We start from the raw sequence: 19,849 nt of genomic DNA on the forward strand, positions 1-19,849 counted from the left end.
TGAATATATACCATTCAGATGGTAGTCCACCAAGAGTTGTGAGTGTCATTTCCTTGTCAGGAATTACTTCCCCAATAGATAGGAGATCGTTCTTGATCTCGATGATCCTTAAGAAATATGCTTGCATACTTTCATCTTTGCCCTTCTTAATTTCCTTCAGCTTATTTCTATATTCATATACCAAAGGACAAGAGAAAGAAATTGAATCCTTTAGGCATGAAGGGAACATTTGTTGGCTACAGTAATTCTTCTAAGGCCTATAAGATCTATATAAAGGAAGGACATCAAATAGAAATTAGTAGAGATGTGATATTTGATGAAAATGTTGCATTTAAGAAATCAAAGGATCTCCCAATGGACTCTAATGATGAAGAACTTCCTATATTCGAAGAGGAAGGCACCAGGGAGGAAGAAGAATCAAATCATGAAGATGAAGGTCCCAGTGAACCCGTGCAACTTGTGGTCATCCCCGAAACTAGAAAGAGACCTAACTGGTTGAAATCTACTCTTTTAGATGCAGAGGGACATGGAGCAACCAAGGGCACATTTAGGGAAAGTAAGAAGCCCAAAAGATATTTTGGATATGCAACATACATGACGAAGCTAATAGAAGCAGAGCCATCCACCTTTGAAGAGGTTGTCAAACATCAAGAATGGAAGGATGCCATGAATGAAGAGTATCAATCGATAATGAAAAATGGAGTTTGGGAGATCGTACCTAGGCCTGAAGACAAATTTGTAGTGACTTCCAAATCGCTCTACAAGATTAAACATGCAGCAGATGGAAGTATTGATCAGTATAAGGCAAGATTTGTGGATATGGGCTTCTCTCAATAAGAAGGCATCAATTATAAAGAGACATTTGCTCCAACAGCAAGGCATACAACTATCTATTCACTGGTCCCTTTGGCAGCATCAATGGGATGGAATATTCATCAAATGGATGTCAAGACTGCATTCCTGAATGGCACAATTGATGAAGAAGTCCATATAGAGCAACCCTTAGGATTTGAAGTCAAAGATAAAGAGGCTTATGTTTACAGGTTGAAGAAGACATTATATGGCCATAAGTAAATACCAAGGACATGGTATGCCAAGATGGATGCATACCTACAAAGATTGGGATTCACAAAAAGTTTTGCTCATCTGAACCTCTATATCAAGGTTGTGAAGAATGAGCCTATAATCATTCTACTATATCTGGATGACCTTCTCTTGACATGTGTGGAAGGTCAAATCCAAGAGTGCAAGAAGCAACTAGCAGCAGAATGTGACATGAAAGATCTAGGGTTGATGCACTACTATTTGGAACTAGAAGTTTCGCGGGGACCTGATGAGATTTATCTAGGTCAAGGAAAGTATGTGATCGAGATGTTGACGAGATTTCACATGATGGATTGCAAACCTATGACAACCCCCATGATCACAAACTTGAAGAGGCTAAGGAGTTTTGAATCAAACCCAGTGGATCTGACCAGGTATAGGCAATTGATTGGATCACTGATCTACTTGGTGAATACTCAACCAAACATGTTTTGCAGTGAATGTTCTTAGTGAGTTCCAAGTTGGGTCGAAGCATGATCATTAGATAGCAGCCAAGCATATACTGAGATATCTGCAAGGAACAATCCATTACTACCTAAAGTATGATAGGAGAATGATGTCCACTTGAGTGGATATACAAATTCCGACTGGGGAGGTAGTGAGTAGGATGGAAGAAGCACTACAAGAAGATGTTTTAGTTTGGGATCCTCCATGGTCTCATGGATGAGCAAAAAACAAGAATCGGTTGCTTTGAAAGTGTTGAGGCTGAATATATTGCAACTTGTGAAGTAAGCAGTGAAGTTGTCTGGTTGAGAGAGTTGTTGTCCGACTTGTTTGAAGGACCAATGGACCCTACAGTGATACATTGTGATAACACCATTTGTATAAGGTTGTCTTAAGACCCAGTGTTCCATGGAATGACAAAGCATATAAATAACAAGTATCACCACATTCGGAAGCTAGTACAAGATGGTGTATTGCAACTATGGTAGATCTCCACCAATGACAAGGTGGCTGATATATTGACAAAATCTCTTCCTAATAAGAAGCTTGTGTATTTAAGAAACAAGCTTGGTCTGTTTGATATATCCTCCCTAGTTGAGAGGGAGAGATAGGCACATCATTCTTGTCTTCACTTGGGAAGAAAGAATGGAGGATTGGTTAAGCATCTGGCATCTGATACTCTTTAAGGATGAGGTAGGGCATCCAAGATAAGAGTAGTCGTAGAGGACCGACATTCTTTGACGACAGGTTATCCAAAATAAGAATAGTCCTAGAAGGACATACTCTGTGAACACTCAGGTGAGTATGTGCCTTGAGAGGCAATGATGATGGTGTCTATAAATCATTGGTCTCGCCAGCGTTGTGCTCTGATCTTGTGGAGAGATAGAGTTGTTAGTCAAGGCCTTGCTATGTGACAATGTTGGTTGGTATGATGCTAAATAGATGGGTTACCAATCCGGATCTTCGTATGAGATCCCTTCAAATTGAGAATGTCCATATACCATTTATGAATACCTCCCTAATTAAGAGGGAGTGTTGAAAAATGTGTAACTAGGTTTGGTCTTTATAAATATGAAATGTACTTTTAATACTTGTATATTCTATGTAACAGCCCTGGTAAAAAGTTCATGTAATAAAAGTTAATAAAGGCAAAATAAGACCACAGTTAAGGGACACTTAGTCCAAGCTGAATGTTGGGCAAAGATATCCTAGTGGGCATCACTGGATGTGTGTTTTGGCTAAGGAAAACTGGAAAAGGCTAAGGCAAAGGCATTAAAAGGCAAAAAGGCAATTTTGGCACATTTATTTATGAAAATAAAGGAAATTAGGATAAAGGTAACGTGAAAGGTCACAGGTTGCATGTGAGGAGGAAATTGAAGGAAAATAATGGAAAATGAAGAAAATAGAGGCCTCATTCATAAAAAGGCTTCTGAGGATCAATGGGAAACTTTTTTGCTAACCTTTTGTCAGTTCAAGTTTGTAGCTCTCTCATTATTTCCTCTCTCTCACTCTTGGTCACTTGGAGTTTTCTTGGAGCACTCTAGCTTTGGATCAAGGAAGGAAAAGCAAGCAAAGGGAAAGGAAGGAAAAGCAAGCAAAGGGAAAGGAATGAAAGTAAGGATCAAGGAAGAAGAGCTAGATCAGGCAGCTTCAGCAGGAATACTTGCAGGTAACATATTGAATGTGCGATTTCCTAGTTGATTTGGACATGCATGGTTTTACATGTTGGTATATGCTTCTCTTGTTGTCGGTGGCATGGTTTTGTCGAGTTACGACAGTGGTTTTCAACCTAGACTTGCCTATTTACGGATGCCATGGTGTTGGGATGTTTATTTTGGTTTTGAGCTTTGGTTTGCCGGGTGGATTTTGGAATCCGGAGCGAAGTTGGTCTCAAGTTTCATTCCTAAAGGCCTAGGAATCCCTTGACTGGTTTTGGCAGGATACACGGTAAAGCCTAAAGGACTAGTCTCGGTTTAAGGCCTAGAAATCTGGGTTTGGATTGCGGTAAATCCTGAGAGTCTAGTCTCGATTTAGGGCCTAGTGATCAGGGAACGGATTGAGGTAAAGCCTACGAGACAAAGAGACGGAAAATTCCTCAAGGATAGTGATGGATTTCGAATGGCATTCCAAGTTCAGTTCGGTTGTGATCGGAGCACCGATTTTGGTGTGATCACGGTTTGATGAGGGTGGAGGTGGTTTAACCTTTGGATTCCCTTGGTTTGTTCTATGAGATCCCACATTCATGCTTGGAATATGGCATGGAGTGACTGGCTAAAAGAAAGATTTGGTTCAACCATGTCTACGGTCGGGTGGTACGTGGAAGTCCCGAACCTAGTTGGGCCTATGATTAATGATAGTTAAGTTCTCTTACTTTTGCACTTGTTTATAAGTGGATTTGATGGTTGTCATATCTTTGATATTTATATGGTTTAATGTTGGTTATAAGCATGGTCGTATGACTGGTTCATGTCATGGTTATTCATGTAATTACTTGTAATTGTTAAAATGATGGATGTAAGACCTAATTGATGTTATAACAGTTCAATGGAAAAGTTGGTGATCCTTCTTGTTATGTTTCATAAGTGCTTTCAGGCATTCATGCTTTGTCTTGTATCCTAGACCTGTAGGTTGCATTGATGCCAAGTGTTTGACAGAATGTCAGTCCCGGTTAGGGATGCTCAAGCCTAGTCCTGAGGTTGATTTTTGATTTGTTAGTCTTGTCATCATGTCTTTGATGGATTCTGGAGGTTGTAACAAGTTCTAAGCAGAGGCCGGAATTCTGGACTACAAAAGTGCCTTGAATTCTACGGAGGCACACAGGCCTGTGAGAGTGACTGGAGGTTTCTGGACGCTAGCATGCCTATAGCATGAGAGCGACCAGGGGTTAAAAGGCTTAAAACATCAGTGGGACCCAGGGACAGGATGTCTAAGTGGCTGACATGTCTCCTGAGAGTGTTGTTGTGTATATGGATGGGTTTGGTTGTTGTGTTCCGTCGATTCCATTTCCTTAAGGTCACCAAGGAGGTTGAATCCCTTATAGTGGCCTCTCTTGTCGCATGTTTACCCCAGTTGGTCAGTTCCCTGGGTAGATATGGAAGAAAGGGGTGTTACAAATTGGTGTCCAAGTGTGGTTGCGTTCTCCTTGGGTGAAGGTGTTTGTTATGCACGCATGTCAGTTGCATGTGTGTCTCTTACACTTGCATTCCATGTGCTTGTTGCATTGCATAATGTTGATCATGGTTGTAATAAGGTTTTCATGAGGAACTTGATGTTGATTTTGTGGAATACATCGTCATGAGTATATGACTGGTTATGTTATATGTCACTTGATTACATCCTTGTATGTTAGGCTGCATTCTTGTATGTTTGATTACATGTATCAGTCTTGTAGGTTGGTTACAAGAATTGATCGCTTATGTTCAACTACATGTGTTCATGCATATGTGTAGTTGATTAGGCATTGCTTATGCATGTTGATAGTTGCATGTGGCAATGGAGTAATGGTTGTTGTCATGTACAATGGAGTAATGGTTGTTGTGATGCATGAGGTCATAGCATGCATTGTTGATAAGGCCTTGCATTGATCATTGGACCCTAACTACAATGATGTTTATGTGTTAATGCACTTATTCGATATATGTCTATATGCTATTATGTTTATGTTGATTTATTGATCTTGCACACAACGTATCCTCCCCGAATTATGCTAAGGTACATTGGCTTATTGTGATTTGGTTTAGCTAACATAGTATGCCTTGCTGGAAAGAGATCAAATGGCTAGCAAGGTGGTAGACTACATAGAATCTCCCTATGAATCAGATGAGCAGCATGATGTGGAGCATTCTTCTAATTTGGCAGACACATTGAGAAGCCTGAAGGAAGAAATAAGGAGTTGTAAGGCTGACAATGGCAAGATCATAAAGGCAGAAGAGAAACAAACATAGGTTAATGCTATACTTCTTTTGAGTTTGTCAGAATTGCAGCGACAAGGGCACTTCAGATCAGCCATGGACAAGAGGACAAAACTAATGGGGCATATGGCAGTAGGTCTCCTAGTAGACACACGTCGAATAGATTTGACACGGTGAGAAATGGCAGGTTGTTGGATACTCCGGATAGGAGAGGTGATAAATACAAATATGATTCTAGGACTATAAAAGGATAATTTAATAGGATTTTATTAGTGAGTTCGACTTTGATATAACATACATCAAAGGGAAAGAGAACCGGGTTGCAAATGCTCTTAGCAGTAAGGTACAAGTAAATCATATAGCAACTATGAGCTCTTATGGGACAGAGTGACAGGATAGGATCTTGCAAGCAAGACAGCGGGATGAGAAGTACATGGAGATCATGCACAAGTTACAACAGATACAGGTGCAGATACAAGTACAGGTGATCAGGATGTAGACTATCGTCTCACGGCAGATGGTTTGGTGAGATTTAGGGACAGGATCTATGTGTTAAATTGCAGTGAGCTCAATAAGCTTATCTTGAGGGAGTTTCACGCCAAGCCATAATCAAGTCATCCAACATATCAAAATACATTGACAGCGGTGAAGAAGTTCTACTATTGGCCGAATTTGCAGAAGGAAGTGGCAGGATTCGTAGCTAGATGTTTAGATTGTCAACATATAAAGGCGGAATGTAAGCATCCTATTAAAATTGGCAACTAGGGCCAAACTCCATGTGGGTCATCTTATTTATGGCAGCTGATATTTTTCCTAGATTCCTCTCATCGAGAGGTGTAGGATTGATCTAACGATCATCCCATTCCGACAAGTATTTATGGAGATATGAATTTATTTGTAATTACTTGACAAATTGTCAAGGTCGGCCAGCAACTAAATGTGTGGCACACAAGTTCAACATCTCATATAAATACAAGATAGGTGGAGGCATTATTTCACCATCTCATCTCACTCATTCTTCTCTCTCTCTCCTTAGCATTGGGTTAACAAGGAGCAGCCAACGTGGGAGAAGAAGGACGCAGCAAGGAGGCAAGGAAGATGTAGTTTCGGAGGATGCAGAAGTAGCAGGTCATCTCTTTGACCAGCGTGGGCAATTCAGGGTTGCGCTTTCGGTGTGGTTGCCTCTCCTAGGCAGGCTGCAAATTCTGGCACAAAAACCAAGGCATTCTGACCTACAATTTGACCAGGGTTGACTGCCCTAGTTTGGGGCAGCAAGCTGATTACAGTTGATTGTTGCTTGACTGTGTTTTTGGGGTTGTTTGAGGGCTGCTTCTTCTTGCTGTTGGAAGACTAGATGACTTGGAAATTGACCAAATATATTGAAGGTCAATTTCACCTTGTTTGACCAGATTTGACTTTGTTGGTAAGGGTTTAAACATGCTATCATAAAATTACAGATTTCTAAATTTGTACTATTTCTCTCTGCTAAACTATTGAAGATTAAAAAAGAATTGATCAAAGGGTTTCCCCGCATTGGGGTTTGTCCCTGGCTAGCCGCCACATCTTGTGTCTCTTGTCTTGGCTTGTTTTTTGTCGATCTATTAATGTTCTATCAACATTTTACTTTATGTTTATGTGATTGCTAAACAATGGCTAATAAGAAGAAATCGAAGTAAACTGCACTAAGCATAGAACATACCATAAATCAACATGGAATCAGAGCTGAGGTGAAGACAAAGCCCAAGCAAGAGCAAGAGCAAAAGCAATCATCGAAGGTTGTTGAAGCTCTCTCAAAGACTTCACGGGGTCCTCATCACACTTCCCCGCTGAAGACAAGCTCCATGAGAAGTCTGACTATCACAGATGGAAGATGTCTCTCGATCTAACATTAGAAGAGCGGGAAGTGTTGGACCATGTGAGAGGCAAAATCGTTGAGCCTCCATCAAATGCATCTGCTGCTGCTAGGAACAAGTGGACCAGGGGAGAAGTTAAAGCAAAGAAGATCATCTGGGACTCTATCGACAAGCACTTGGTGGCCTATGTTTCCAAGTTGACCACCTCCAAGGAAATCCACGATAGAATGGTAAGCTTATTTAAAGTTAATGATGCAAATCAAGTTTTGTACCTTAGAAATAAGCTGAAGGAAATTAAGAAGGGCAAAGATGAGAGTATGCAAGCATAATTGTTAAGGATCACCGAGATCAAGAATGAACTCCTATCAATTGGGGAAGTCGTTCCTGATAGGGAAATGACTATCATAACTCTCGGAGGGCTCCCATCTGAATGGTACATATTCAGAACCACTCTTCTCAACAATAATGTAATCCCTGGATTTGAGGAACTGATGGCGAGATGCATTCAAGAAGAAACAAGGATGGAAGAGCAGGAAATGCCTACACTTAGAGGCAATCCTGTTGCATTCTCCTCTCATGCTAAAAGGAGAAACAATTCCAAAGCATATTGGGAAGGGGAAAACTACCTTCATGGCAAGTTTTCGTCCAAAGCATATTGGGAAGGGGAAAACTACCTTCATGGGAGGAGATGTGGGCAACTCTTCAACAGGAGGAGTTAAGGAGGGACCTAGTGAAGGTCAACCTCAGTGGCAGCAGTGGGAGTGGTACAAAGACGAAGGAGGAGGAGGAAAACGAAGTTCTAATAGTAGAAGTCGAATCGTAAGGACATTTCAAAGGTGAAATGTTTCAGTTGTGGCAAGTTGGGCCACTATGCATCCCAGTGTCCTTTGAAGAAAAAGGACAAGGATGAGAAACATGATCCTAAGGATGTTTCAGCGAAGATAGACGAGGATGAGTTTGCCATGAGTGCCCACGCATCTCTAGGAGGGAGATGGGGCGATATTGAGCTGTAGTCGAGAGGACTACATATGGGCAGGATCCTTGAGGAGTCCACCCCTTGGATCAATTCCTTGCTACGGGAGCCCACGATTCAGCAGTAGCGAGATGAACTAAGTGTCAGATGATGCAGTGGAGTGTTTGGAGGACAAATGTAGTCACTGGGGACCAGAGACTGATTAGTGCAAAGCAAGGTTGGCAGCAGTGTAGTTGGCACAGTGCAGGAGTCAGCAACAACGCAAAAGATTCACAGGGTCAATATCAGCAGCAGTCAGATTCCAACATTCATTGTGTTGTGTTGAACACAGTTAAGTTCAACTAATTTTGGATGTTTTTTAGATGCTTCTCTCACCAACTGAGTTGCAGTACAAAGGTAGTGTTAGCAGTGGCAGTGCTAACAACATAGCAGAGGCAGAGTTTGAGAGAGAGTTGTAGTACAAATGCAGCAGCGACAATGGCAATGTCATGGGTAGCAGTACAGAAGCAACGGCAGCACAGTGTTGGTGGCAGCAGTAGTGCAGAACGGAGGTGCTTCAAAAACAAAGCGGCATGCAGGTGGACATTGTTGCTAGAGCACTTTCATCGCTAAGAGAGAGTGTTAGTTTTTGGTAGCATTGGAAGTGATCTAGCCTTGAAAATTGGTGGAGAGGCTAAGGCACGTGAGTTCTAAAGAACCCAGAAACCGTTTGGTGAAATTCCACCCAGATTGTATTATATTAAAATAATTAATATTTTTAATGGAGATTCCTAAGTCTAAAATTAGGAAAATTAAAATATTAATGTGTACTAATCAAAATATGGGTGCAAATGATCTAGAAAGAGGATAAAGTCATGTTTTAATCTTAGCATTGATTAGAGACTTAATCTCGATCGTTGAAGACTCAACAAGGAAAGTATAAAATGGAGGCTTGGGGTTCATTTGGAAATACACACACAAAGATTGAGGAAATCTATTTTCTAAGGTGAGAAGTTCTCAAGGGGAAAATTGATTGGGGAGATCTTGCAGCAGAGGGGCAGTGCGAATCCAGGAGGACTTTCCGGAGAATACTGACAAAGAGGCGGAGAGAGCTTGCAGAGAGGCAGCGCAGTAGCCAGGAGAGATGACGCAGAAAAGTTGTCTGTCACGCAAAATCCAAAACTGCCAGAATAGCTGAAACTGCCGGGAGAGCTGACGCAGAAAAGCTTCCTAGCACGCAGAATCCAGAATTGTTGAAATAGTCGAAACTGCTGAGAACTGTCGAAACAGTTGAGAGAGCTAACGAAGAGGGCAAAGAAGGAGACGCAGGGCTGACGCAGAGGCTAAAAGGCTCACACAAGGCCAACGTAGAAACAGTCGGGGTTAGTCAGTCTTGTGCCAGATCAGCAAGAATTTTGTCGAGTGAAGTGAGGTAAACCTCACTCAAATTTTCCAACAATATTTTCTCTACAAAGGATTGCTAGATGAGCATCCAAGATTTGTATTCAGATATTTCTCCTACATAATAATAAACCCTCAGAACTGCTGCACCGGTTTTCCCGCATTGGGTTTTTCCAAGGACCATTGTGTCCAAAAATAAGTTTGTCCCATGTATCTTGTTCTTTACTCTATTTTCTGTTTCATGAGATCAAATATTTAATTAGTGTAGGTTGCAGAAGTAATTTGCTTCAGTATTTAGAAGAATAACTTGATGAATATTTAAAAATCAAGTAGGCGAAGTAGATTCAGATTTGCTAGGGGTTCCTTCAGAGCGTAGGAGTTTTCACAATAAGTAAAAAGGAATCATAAGCAGTTATCAAGTAAAGAAAAATCACTATAATCATTGCCCTTTAGATTTCTCAACATGCTCCACCTTCCCCTGTGATACTCCATGATGATATATGCATAGGATGAGTGGTTCACCTTCTCCTATGGCATATGAGCAGGATGAGTGGTTCGTCTTCTCCTGCGGATACCCCAGTGAGAGATGTATATAGCGGTGTTTTAAAATCGGAACTGGTGACCAGACCGGTCCACCTAATGAACCGGTTTACTGATCGGAACTGGTTTGGTCTAAACGAACCGGTTTTAGAAAAATACATTAAATAATTAATTTTTAATGAAACAAAACTATTTTTAAGATTTAAAACCGTGATTCCAAGCCAATAGAGACAAAATATGCAAAGTTTGCTCATTTATATGCCATGTAAAGGTGAATATATCGAAATGGCACTGAGTGCAATACATATCATTGACAAAATATCAAAATACATAAGAAATGAGGTTCTAAATGGCCTATAAAGTCCAGAAACAATGTTGCAAGCTATGAGGCCATTGGCCTACTACAAGTCTACAGTGTACACATGATCAATCATAAAGTTCATCACCACTACTAGCCACAGGATCATCATCGGGAGCTACATAGACATCATCTGGTTCAGAGTTTGAGGATGCCTTAGCCTGATCTGCAACCTCAGTAGCAATGCCACCAATAACAATAGAAGTGGACCTAATGGAAGCACGAGTTTGTCAACTTGCACAACTAGTGCCTTTCATTGGTTCTTTGCCTTTCGTTAGTGCCGCTACTAATCTTGGTTCTGATGCCGCCACAAAATCTGCTTCATCCCCCACTAAAGCCATGTCGATATCAAAATCAGCCTCAAACACAGGATCTTCAGTCTCCTCCACCCATTCTGATGTTGGATCAATATCATCCAACACAATGGAATCTAGATCAGGTGCTCTGTTCATCATTTGGTTCCTCCTCAGTCGAAGGTTGTATTGCACAAACGTCGAAAACAAGATCATTTAACCGTTTTTGTTCCTTAAAGGCTTGGAGAGGGCATTTTTGGAGGGAAAGCACCCTTAATTTCCCTCTAAAACCCCTAAAATACCTTGGAAAAGCATCATTGTGGGTCCTCGGTGGGCATGGCAGGTAACCGACTGGTTTAGGACCAGTTAGACCGGTTTAGGACTAGTTAGGTCAAATTTTTCGCCACACAACCTATTAAACCCGTTTTTCTCACCGGTTCCAACCGGTGGGCCTGCTAACCAGCCAGTTAGACCGGTAACCGGCTAGCTAGGTCGGTTTTTAATACTATGGTATATAGGCATTTGTCGGTTGTCACATGTGGACATGTCGATGGGACGTGGTTCATAGTTTCCCCACATGTAGGATGCTCGTTCCCTATGATCGATGGTTGACATGTCGGTGCGACATGGTTCTTCCTTTCCCCAAGTGTAGGATTCTTCCTACGATTGTTGGTTGGCATGCATGTAGGACATGGTTCATCCTTTCCCTACTCTCGGTGGTTTGCATGCACATAGGATGTGGTTTATCCTTTCCCTACAATGGTTGTGACATGTGACTGTAGGATGTGTTTTATCCTTTCCCTATGTGTGGTTGTGAGCAGTATGTGATTTATTCTTTCCTGTTGTTGCCCCAACATCATCCTACCCATGTAGTTCGGAACACATGAGAAGTACCTCTCATTTGGCCAATGAGTTGGGGAAAGTGGTTAGGGACCATAGCACTACCGATGGATGTATCATGTACTGTCGTACTCCCTATGTCTAGGATGCATGATGTGCAACAAACTTGATCACTTGGGATCAAGTCTGATTACAGTTCCACACCTAGTTATGTGCACTAACTTTTGTCAATGGAGAGTGGTAAGGTCTTATGACTCACTCTCGATCGATTCTTCTTCATTATCTATATCAGTGTTCAGCAGAGTTGAGATGGAATGCAGAGATGGTTCATGATGGCAGGATGGCATGGATTGGCAAGTGGAATTCTCCCTAGTTGAAAGGGAGTGTTAAAATTGGCAACTAGGGTCAAATTCCACTTTGGGCAGCTCCTTTGAAGAAGATAATTGTGGCAATGAATTCCTCTTTTCGAGAGAACCAAAATCGACCTAAAAATCACTAAAATTAGACAAGGAAAAATATAATTTTGAAAGTAAGCTCTCTCATGCGTAATTTATCTAGGTTGGCTTGGGGTAAATTATCAAGATGAACCCCTCTCCAGTTTTATATAAATAGAGGTGACCTCCAACCTCATCAGACACATCACATGGGCATCAAACTCAAAGGAAACATCTTCTGTGGCAGCCGCAGCACAAGGAGGACAGGGCCGAGGTAGCAAAGGGTTGTTTGGAGGTCTGTTTGTGGGTTTTGGTAGGTCCGAAGTGCAGCAGAGGCAGGTTGAGGCATATCTAGTCAAATTGGTGGATAGTTTGAGTGGTATTCTCCCTGTTTTAACAGACTGCAAACCTTGAGGTAACTGTTGGAGAACTGCAGGCCTGTTCTGGGCTAGTTGAAGGGGCTGTAAGGTCTAATTCCCATAGAAAAGTCAAGCTACAGGCAGCGTGGGCATGCAACATGAAGGAGGCTAGCCGCAGTGATTGGAAGTACTGTTGAAGGAAATTGAATGGGCTGAAGTGGACTATAATCAAGACCTAACCAGGTTCCAGATCTACAGCTGTTACATCATCACTTTGACCAGACTTGACTGCCCGGTATAGAACTGTTTTGGGTTCATTATAAACAGTAAAGAATGCTGGCACTAACTGGACTAGGACCGAGCTCCTTTTGAAGACTTCTTTGTAGCTGCTGTGTCTACTGTTGATCACTGGTTAGGGCAGAGTTTGGCTGCTATTGTTTGAAGGCAGAAAGGAAGATTTGCCTGGGCTGCTTCTTTGTCATTAATTGTATTCTCTCCCTCTCTTTCTCTGCTGAACATTTGATATTAATAATAAGAAGATTTGATCAAGGGTTTTCCCCATCTTGGGGTTTTTCCTTGGCTTGAGCAAAATCCTGTGTTCTCTTGTCCTGGCTTGTCTTCTGCATATGTTATTTATGTTCTTTCTTTAAATACCGTCAATGAAATAATAGTTTATGTGATTGCTAATGAAAGAAATGGAATTTAACTTGGGCTCATGTGGATCATGGAAGTAATTGACCTAAGGAAAGAACATGTTAACTAAGATTAACAAGTTGGGTGATGGTACTGCATATCTGGTGAAGAGATTGGACTCATTATCTTTGTCGATGCCTTCAAGTGACATTCTTGAATTAGATTATATCTTGTATGTTCTTGATTTAATGAAGAGTCTACTTTAATTTTATCATATGACAAACTTACACTGTTTGAACTTTGGTTGAGTTTAAGGGTCAATAAATCACCACTAGAGATAGCAGCAATGAATCTGGATCAATTTTGGCAAAAGGAGTTCGAGAAGGTGGCCTTTATAGGCTACTTGCAGATCCTGTAGAGCAAGCATAGCAAGATGTCATTATGGAGGAGAGTTTCTCTAGCATTGAGAAGATTGTTACAGGAGGATTCACTCAGCAAAGAGGTCACTAACTTTGATGAGACTATTACTCTAGTTGTCAAAGGCTTCTCCCAGGAAAGAGTTACCCTATATGCACTAATGCATGCATCACCAGTTTTGTATTTCAGTGTTGAGAATTATAGCTTGAACAAGAACTTTCACTCAGGTTCAGTGTGAACATGGGAGAAGTAGTTTGAGATATTTTTGGAAAGTAATTCTATTTTGCAATTCACTTTAGTTATTAAAAAAAATGAAAATCTTATAATTAGCCGTTCAGTCTAAAAGGGTGTATCTCATGCATGCCTGACCTAGACTAGAAGTAAACTCAAAAATAGATTACGGTTTTGGTCTCAGCTAAAAGTATAACAACAGGCCAAGATAGAGGCTCTTACAGACACACATGTAGTTGACCAAGTTGAGCCAAAAAAGGTGTGAGAGACAGTAGACAGCCAGGAAAGAGGTGTTTTTGGGCAGCAAGGAGGCTATATCTTCTCAACAGTACTGTGCAAATCGTAAAGCACAAGAGTGGGCCCTACAGATACATATAGTTATACAGGTATGGAATCCATAAAGCAGATATATGGCAGTCCCATAGTCCATAAAGCAAAGATGCATCATCATACAAGAAGGCTGTAGAACAGTTTTCTGTTGTTTTATTGATTTTCCAGCAGACCGTACTTCTCAAACAGGTCATAGAGTGCAAGTTCAGGGTGATTTTGATAACCATGCAGCTGCTTGGTTTTGGTAGCTTGTGCAGGTTTCCTTGTAAATTTTTCAAAGGAATCAAAAGCTTATTTTTAAAGAGTAATTACCTATGTATGTGTGAAATTCATTTTATGCATCTGATATTGTGTGATTGATGCAATGGACTGAAATTATTTTCCGTATTAATTAAATTCAACAATTACTTGTTCAATTGAGATCATAAGGACTTTAGTCATCTATGCTTGGAATTTTTCACATTCAATGTCAATATGATTGTACTCATGTTCGATTGTTCTAAGCTTAGTGCAAGTTTCATTTCGTTATTTTATGGATATAACACACTTTTCTTGGCCCTCTATATAGATGAGTGCATTATTTTAGGAAGACCCAAAGAGTTCATGAAGCGGTGTGAGAAGTGATAAGTGAAGATGGCATGAAGGACAAAGATTTTGTCAAGTTGTGTTAAATTTGGCAACTAGGGCCAAATTTCACCTTGGACAGCTCATATGAGGCAAATGATATTTTTATTGGATTCCTCTCTCCGAGAGGTGTAGGATTGATCTAAAGATCATCCCATTCTGACATGTACAAATGGAGTTATAAATTTATTTTGATTATGGACAAATTGTCAAGGTCAGCCAGCCAACAAATTAGCACCCTCAAGCCCTCAACGTTTCATATAAATACAAGGAGCCTCCTCATTTTGGCATCTCACACATTCATTCTTCTCTCTCCTTCATCGTTTGAGTACGGATCTTCTGAGGCTTCTCTCTCTCCACGCATGCGAAGAAGGGACTGTTCTTTTGCTGTCCCTGTGTTTACCAACATTGACCGAAAGTTGCAGGAAGCTGTTTTGACCAGTGTTGACCATCTTTGACTGCGATTTTGTGCGGGGTATTTCTGTTTGGGCAGGCAGCAATTCTGGGCACAAAATCCGAGGCTGTTTGACCTATGTTTGACCAGTGTTGACTGTGCTAGGGGGCTTACTGATGCATTGACTTTCGTTGACCAGGTTTGACTAGATATTTTCGGACTCATTTTGGGCTGATTTGACTTGCTGTTGGAGGCAGAGTTGACCGAGCTGTTTTGGAGGTCAAAATCTGCCATGTTGACCAGTGTTTGACTTTCTGGTTAGGGCTTTCCGTTTCTGCTGTTTGACTGATCAGATTTCACTGTGATTGGGCAAGTGAATATTGTATATTGTATACTCTCTCTCTGCTGAACTTTTGAAGAATTATAAGAAGAATTGATCAAGGGTTTCTCCCCATTGGGGTTTGTCCCTCACTAGTGCCATATCTTGTGTCCTCTTGTCTTGGCTTGTCTTCTACTGTTATTGTTTATGTTCTATCTGCATTTTACTATCATGATGATGTGATTGCTAAACTGGATATTTATATTGGGCTAATAAAGAAATTGAAGTAAAATTGCTCTGAGCATAGAACATACCATTGTTATCTAAAATTTACAAGTTGTCAATGCAGTGTTTCTTCTACAAAAGGTTTTCAACTTGAAGTTTCTAAAGAGTGTTCACAGTACAGAAGGAAGCCATGATTCAAATTCATGTTTCAAGTTTGTTGATGATCAACTATGCGACCAAGCCCCAAGCATAGGGGGAATTCTAAATGCAAACAGAGTATCTTGTGTCTGCCAAAGGAACATTTCCAAAATAAGAGGGAGTGTTAGATTTTTAGTACCTCAGAAGTGTCCAATGGAGAGCCATTAATGGCAACAATGAGCAAAGAAGATCTTGGTTCATGCAGAGAAGGCATGGTGCAACAATCTGTAAAGGATCCTTAACAACAGCAGCAGTAGAAGCAGTTTTGTACGACAAGGAATTAGGAGGGGAAGGAGTATTTATGAAGAAGAGATAGAGAAAGGGTGCATGCATACACCATCCTCAGTTTAGTCCTAATTTTGATGCTTTGTAAATTTAGCAGTTCAGTTCTATTTCTGAGTTTGCCTGAGTTTAGTAGTTGCATGCACAAAGTTAAGATGCTTTGCATGTGGAAAGTTTTCAAGACTAGATGAGGTGCAAATCCCTAGGAGAGAGAGACCCATGCATGCATGCAGCATACTTGCACTCTCCTCTAAACGACACACCTTCCTAGGGATAATTCTTTCATGCAGGTTGAGGGTGCTAATCTCAAGGCGAGGAATAGATCTAGGATTGTGTCCAGATTCATTGTACCTCCTAGTCTATAAAGGAGAAGGAAAAGGTTATAGGTTCATTCATCCAGTTTTTCAAAGAATAAACCAACAGGTGACAGGTAGAGTTTAAATCTTTCAGTGTAATTCCTGTTTTCAAGATTATAAGACAGTCATGTGATTTGAGTTTCAGATACGTGTACTTGCTGCTGCTTTCTTTAGCTTGATGTGTTTCAGTTCCTAGTATAAATCAGATTGCAGTTTTGATAGAGATTTCAGTTTTCTGTTTAGACTAGGACTGTTACCATGTGCTGAAAGTTTTCAACACTGCACACCTATCTCAACCTGCATGATTATTAGTTGTGCTTTAAGATATGTGCCTTGGTAACTGTGTCAATGTCTGCAATTGTGCTTCTACACCTCGAGAATTGTGTCCACATTCGTAAATGGCCTTTTGTTTTCAAAATGCACTCCTACTGTGCATTTGTTTCAAGGTCTACTATGAATTCTGCAACTGACTTGAGAGAGGAATGCAAATTATGCATGTTATGTAACACCCAATTCTAATTAGTCGCAACTTAAACTAAGACCTAGCATATGACGTCACCATTAATTTATTACATAAAGTAATATTAACCAAAGTACACAACATGTACATTAATAACTCTAATAACTGTAAAATATGAACATTTTATATTTTTTAATTTAATAAAATGAAGTTGAGTGGACAATGACCACCATATCTATGACCTAGCCTTGGCCCTTAACTAAAGGGAGAGGTAAAGTTACAATTACAATCATAAAATATTCCTAAAGAGAAAATAGCATAGAGGATCAACTATCTTAGAGGAGTATATCAACCAGAAAACCTAAAAATTTCACCTGAAATACTAATACAATCTTACAATGTTACATACCAACCACATGACTATTCCACTGTGCCGGACACAAAACTAGATCGGATCCAGCAAATGGAGGAACACATGGTCCATTCAGATCCTCTTCTGTTTGGCTAGGTCTGTATTTAGGGTCAGTCTGCAACGATGAAAAAGTTTGAGTGATTATAAATTGCAAAAATAAACAATGGTCATTGCATCATGAAAATAGAACCATATGAGAGAGAAAGCTGATCCTATTGCAAGAAACAAAATGTACAAAATAGTAGGAAGTTCTAAATTCTAAATCCCGATTCCCATTTCAACAGCAGCATCTTAGGGTTTAGCAAAATTTAAAAACTAGATTGAATGCGACCACCCAAATACAAACTCATGGAAAAATTTCAAAGAGCTATTCTCATTTCAAAAGATTTGAACCTTGGAATAAAAAGGGATTTCCTCGGATTATTGGATTTTAGGAATAATCATGTTTATTAAGGGAGAATCAATACAGGATAGTTGGCAGAGCCAACAGAAGAAGGATGCAGAAGGTATATCACTCACGCATATGTTGAGGCAGCAGCACCCAGCAGGTCAAGGGTCAGGCCCAATGGCCCTCAAAGAAATGCCTATTGATCATCAATGAATCCAGACATTAGAAACAGTTTTATAGTCAATTTTGGAGCACTCCTGTTTATATGATCATGTCTTGCAACAGGTTGCTTTGCAATTAAGCAATGGGAGGTTAGATGCTCTATGGCCAACTTTCAAATCCTCTAGGAACATCGAGAATCTAAAGATCTTTTTATATATAAAGGGTACAGAAAAGCTTGCCCCTTCTCTAAAAACACATGATTTTAGGAGGAAGAGGATTAAACCATAATTTTTGGACCTACACATCATGTAGAGGACATATGAAACCTGTGCCAGAAAGCATAGAATCTTGCAATGAAGATTTGGGGGTATCTGAATGTCTTATCAGGCCAAGTTGGATAGTTAAAAACTGAAATCTACAAGGATAAGCTGAGGTAACTCTTCTTTCTAGAGGATACACTATGTAATTCTCTTAGACCAAAAGGATCAAGATGCCACATTTCCAGATAGAACAGGGCTACGTGTGAAATACTAGAGCATCATTTTTATCCCAAGGTTTGATTCTTGTCAGCCTATTTCAATTTGGGAGGGTCTTCCAGGGTTGCCTCTAGGATTTTGGCAAGAGCATTTTTTAGAATAATAGAAACTCAATAAAACAGTATTCATCAATATCACAGGTAGCCAAGAAGACAAAAAGTTTGCTCAATATGCTATGAACTGTCATATTTAGATCTGAAAAGGAATTCCAAAAGATGTGCGCTGCCTTAGTTTTGCCTGGTTTTGCAGGCCATATTGTATGTGAAATGAGAATCATGGAAATTGATGGAATAACTCCTACTTGTGAATTATATTTAGTATCTAAATTATGAAATGAAAATGTAATAAGGTAAAATAATCATGGAAGTCTACGTAAGAATGAGTGATTGGGAGAAATGAGTGATGTTAGGGATGAAAATTGGTTAAGAGATTCATGGAGATATTGTGGAGGCAGTTGGAGAAATGGTTTTAACTAAAAATCTAATTTGGATATAACTGTTATGGTCACCCTTCATTATATATTGTGACCATTTATACCATACAAACACACACACGAGAATGTTTTTATAACATAATTTCCCCTTTGGGGTTTCTTGCATATAATTTTGTGTCCCTTGTTTCAAGATTGGCTATTTTAGCCAACAAATGGTATCAGAGACAAATGTGGGAGTTTTCAATGATCCTTTTTGTGAAGAAAATTATGAGAGTTGAATCTATGTGTGAGTGTTAAATCCAGTAGCACTTCTTACCACTGAAGGGTTAAGGCCCAATGAGACTTAGTCAGAATGGTCTATTTCCAGATGTGGTTCATGGCATAATCATCGATCAATGGACCTTATATATTTTAATATTTTATACATTCAGTTTTGTCAATTTCCCAAAAACTGCTATTTTGGGCAATTCTGCTTTTTCGATATTTGGGCTATCAAGGGCCCACACATCAGATTCGACTACTTTTTTTTATCTTGGTGAAAAAGTGATTCCAATGGGGTCGTTTTCACTCAGATCTAGAATGGCTCTTTTTCCTCTTCTTTTGTGCCTGTTCGTTTTTTTGTAATTATGGCCCAATATGTCATTTGGTCAAAACTTGTGCTTTTCACTTTTTGGGGAAGACTACCTTTTAGGCATGTATATAATTAGTAAGTTTATATATTTGGCAGGTGCAAGTGTTGGTCATGGTTCCTAACTAGCAACTGAGGGGTGGTCTGAGCTTCCTTTGCACAGAAAAGTGAGAGTTGAGTAGCATCTTTGTCATTGGATTTTGTCCTAAACCAACACTTGACTTGGATCTAAAACATATCTCCAGATAAATTTTCAAGGATTATGACTTCAAAGTCATAAATTGTGAAACAATTAAATAATTAAATTTTTATCTAGTTATCTAATCACATGG

The 19,849-nt window shown here is 40.0% G+C and overlaps 1 protein-coding gene across 2 annotated transcripts in view; it reads right to left on the reverse strand.

Annotated features, from left to right (window-relative positions):
- Nucleotides 1–19,849, reverse strand: part of SKB1 (SHK1 binding protein 1) — a 238,743-nt gene that overhangs the window by 214,375 nt on the left and 4,519 nt on the right. Inside the window, exon 2 of one of the 2 annotated variants that reach the window (XM_089438948.1) lies at nucleotides 17,368–17,485. The exons of the other annotated variant lie outside the window; for it this stretch is intronic. Within the exon in view, the coding sequence (XP_089295074.1) occupies nucleotides 17,368–17,485 (118 nt within the window). The remainder of the gene's footprint in view (nucleotides 1–17,367; nucleotides 17,486–19,849) is intronic. 2 annotated transcript variants of the gene reach the window in all.

Source organism: Pinus tabuliformis, chromosome 9 (genome assembly GCF_031772625.1).
Source record: "Pinus tabuliformis cultivar Carrire ecotype Pingquan chromosome 9, CPIR1, whole genome shotgun sequence".
Lineage (NCBI taxonomy): Eukaryota > Viridiplantae > Streptophyta > Pinopsida > Pinales > Pinaceae > Pinus > Pinus tabuliformis.